At 40.5% G+C, this 3036-nt stretch overlaps 1 protein-coding gene across 1 annotated transcript; it reads left to right on the top strand.

Annotated features, from left to right (window-relative positions):
* The first annotated feature begins 1343 nt into the window (after positions 1-1343).
* Positions 1344-2815, top strand: LOC121963745 (E3 ubiquitin-protein ligase RNF19B-like). The gene is made up of 4 exons (XM_042514000.1): positions 1344-1569; positions 2105-2245; positions 2341-2530; positions 2661-2815. The coding sequence occupies exons 2-4, from the start codon at positions 2122-2124 to the stop codon at positions 2797-2799; spliced, it is 453 nt and encodes a 150-aa protein (XP_042369934.1). The 5' UTR covers positions 1344-1569; positions 2105-2121; the 3' UTR covers positions 2800-2815.
* Positions 2816-3036: the final 221 nt, after the last annotated feature.

Raw genomic sequence — 3036 nt, forward strand, 5'->3', positions numbered from 1 at the left:
TTTTTTTTATTTATACAAATTTTCTGGTAATTTTCATGCACTTTCCCATTATTTCATGTAAATTTGGGATCAATTCCTCTTCTCTCTGCATGTTTTTGAGAGAAATCAAGACATTGGACATTTGGCTGCACCTGAAGATACTGCAGCGCTCTCCTGTGGAGAAAAGTGGAACTGCATATTAATACAAAAGTCCTCTGTAGATTTGGCACAGTGTGTGCTGAGTTGGCCGTGGTGAGCAGGTTAGATGTACTGCAGCTGAGACACAGCCGCTCACCCACACGCTCTGTTAGTCCAAACCTGCTGAGGAGCTTTGGTCGTCTTAATCAGAGAATTACAGACTGAATCTTTTCAGGAAGTTCCTCAGTGACAGACGTGACGCAGACTTGTTTCAGTATGATAAGTTGTGACCCAGATTGAGTTTCTTAAGAAGAAGCTTTGAAGGCTGTTTAAAGGAAATACGTCTGTGCGTAAACGATTCAGAGTGAATCCCTGCAGGGGAAGCTTTTTGTAATATCACAACATTTTTACTATGAAAACTATTTTTCCCCAGTGTGTGGAAACCTGTGGTTACTGTTTGTTAAGTGACTATTTGTCCTTACCAGAGGAAGCTTTTTAATTTTGAAATGGTTGTGGTTTGATTGGAATTTGCTACATTTATTATTATTAACTTTTTAAAGAACAATCTCAGGATTGAGCTTCAGATCAGTTTTGATCACAAGATTAAGAGATTTAAAACAGCTACTCAAAACGAGGTTTTTCCTTCATCTGGAGAATATTGACACATTTTACTCGGATGATACTCTTAAAGTACATTATTTGTGTATTTGAGTATTTGGCTCAACTGTAATAGATTATAATTGTGAGAAACCATCACTGCTGACCAATATTAGAGTCTGTGGTAGAGTTGGGTACAAAAACATACAAGAATACTTTTTACTGTGAAGAGTTAATATATTGTTCAAGTGCAAGTTTGACTTTTTATTAAAAGAAGACATTCTTAAATGTTGTTGAAGTATTGGTTTACGCAAAGATACCATTTTAAAAGTAGTGTTTTAACCACTGCAATAGTTACCTCTTGCTGCGTGTTTATGCCTTGAAGAAGGTCTCAGACCGACAGTTTGCATTATGAAGATTTTGCATTATAAAACCAGGGTATTTGAAGGATGATTCTTATAAACTGAGCATTTTAAGGGGAGACACTGCAGTTAAAAAATGTACTCCATTAATAATTATTTACATTAACTCAGCATGACTGTGTGTTTATTAACATGGAGTGCAGAAGTGACTCATCTAACAGTGACACATGGACGATTTCTCTGTTTATGTTCTGGTCATTTTAAAGTCAACAAACGTCCAGCCTTTAACCTCCACCGCTGCTCGGTTTTCTCTCTGACCTGCTCTGAGGTATCTGACAGGTGTGTTGACCTCTGTCTCTCTGTTTCTTTGTGCTACAGATCCACGCCCACTACGAGCTGAAGAAGACGTCTCGTCACCGGAGGAACCTGGCCATCACAGGCGGCGTGGCCCTGTCGATCATCACCGCCCCTGTCATCGCAGCCGTCAGCGTCGGTAAGAAACCTGACAACAGCTGTTATCTATTATGCACCTTGAAAACAAATGTATCACTGTCCAGATACGTAAGGGAAGAACTTAATTACATAATAAAAATGAACTGTTTTTTGGGGATTTATACTTTTTATACAAAAATGTGTTAGAAGTGCAGACTTAAATATTGTTTCTCAAATGAAGGAAATGATTTTTTAAAAATATTTAGTCTCAAAATTGTTTCTTTAAATTATCATTATTCTAACTCTCTTGCAGTTATCTTTCATCTGCTGCTTTTTGTCTCTCTTTTTCTCCTTATTGCTTTATTTGTTACTTAATTATTGTAGTTTATTTATGTTGTTCATGTATAAGTTCACAGGTAGACAGAGCAGAAATTCAAACTGAAACTGACAAAACTTTTTCTTCAATGTTCTCCCTGAAGCTCAAAAAATATTAGCATTTGAAAATCACATTCAGATTGGTTGAAAAATTATGTCTCATATCTATAAAACATTATATATTTTATCATTCGATTAAAACATGCGTTTGTCTTTCTCAGGTATCGGTGTGCCCATCATGTTGGCCTACGTGTACGGTGTGGTGCCCATCTCTCTGTGTCGAGGAGGAGGCTGCGGTGTCAGCAGGGGGAAGGGACGAGGCGTACGCATCGACTTTGACGAAGACGATGGTCCAATCACAGGTGAGGACACCGGACTGATGTCCTGCAGGAGGACGAGCTGGATGTCATTCAACAGATCTTAAAATTTACAAAATATTCTCTGCGTGATTCTGCAGTGGCGGATGCGTGGCGAGCCCTCAAGTCCCCGAGCCTCGGCGAGAGCAGTCTGGACGGAGCGGTCAGCGGTCTGAGCACCACCTCTCCCAGCGAGGGTCTCTCTGTGGCCCCGGGGACTCTGGGTGACACACCACACTTTAACACCCTGGCAGGTGGAGCTCTGGGAAGCCGCACTGGCAAATACAGCAGGTGAGGAGAAGAGATGACGATATCTGAGCCAAGTTTGACTTCAAGAGTAGCTCAAGATTTCTATTTTAATAAAGCAGAAAGTTATTCATAACAGTGTTATAGATTAATATGATTGCTTATTGTCCTGCAGGCTGGAGGTGCAGGCGGGGGAGCTGGCTAAAGAATCAGCCCAGAGAGAGACAGGCAGCCTGGGAGCAGGAAGCGACTGTGCCAGCACCCGAGGAATGGCCGGATCCATCATCTCGTCCTACACACTACCTGACAGGTGACACTTCTGTCTTCCTCTGTGGTTTCTTAAATCACTCTCTGCTTCTTGTGATGTGATAAGGATGTATGTTTGTTTGTAATGTATCGAGTGAGATGGTGGTGAAACAAGCTGCAATGTAATCCCTGCAGGAAAAATTAACAACGTCCATTTACATCCACTAAAGTGGCTGTTTTTGCAACTGACAGGCTCAGATTATTTATAAGTATTTAACAATTTATGGAAAGGATTCCTACAGAGA

The sequence above is a fragment of the Plectropomus leopardus genome, unplaced genomic scaffold, assembly GCF_008729295.1.
Source record: "Plectropomus leopardus isolate mb unplaced genomic scaffold, YSFRI_Pleo_2.0 unplaced_scaffold12356, whole genome shotgun sequence".
Taxonomy (NCBI): Eukaryota; Metazoa; Chordata; class Actinopteri; order Perciformes; family Serranidae; genus Plectropomus; species Plectropomus leopardus.

Bases quoted from the DNA above. Each gene is read 5' to 3' on its own strand.
- LOC121963745 (XM_042514000.1), top strand. From the start codon at position 2,122: ATGTTGGCCTACGTGTACGGTGTGGTGCCCATCTCTCTGTGTCGAGGA. The intron at 2,246-2,340 runs GTGAGGACACCG...GTGATTCTGCAG, and splicing joins AGACGATGGTCCAATCACAG to TGGCGGATGCGTGGCGAGCC. The intron at 2,531-2,660 runs GTGAGGAGAAGA...ATTGTCCTGCAG, and splicing joins CGCACTGGCAAATACAGCAG to GCTGGAGGTGCAGGCGGGGG.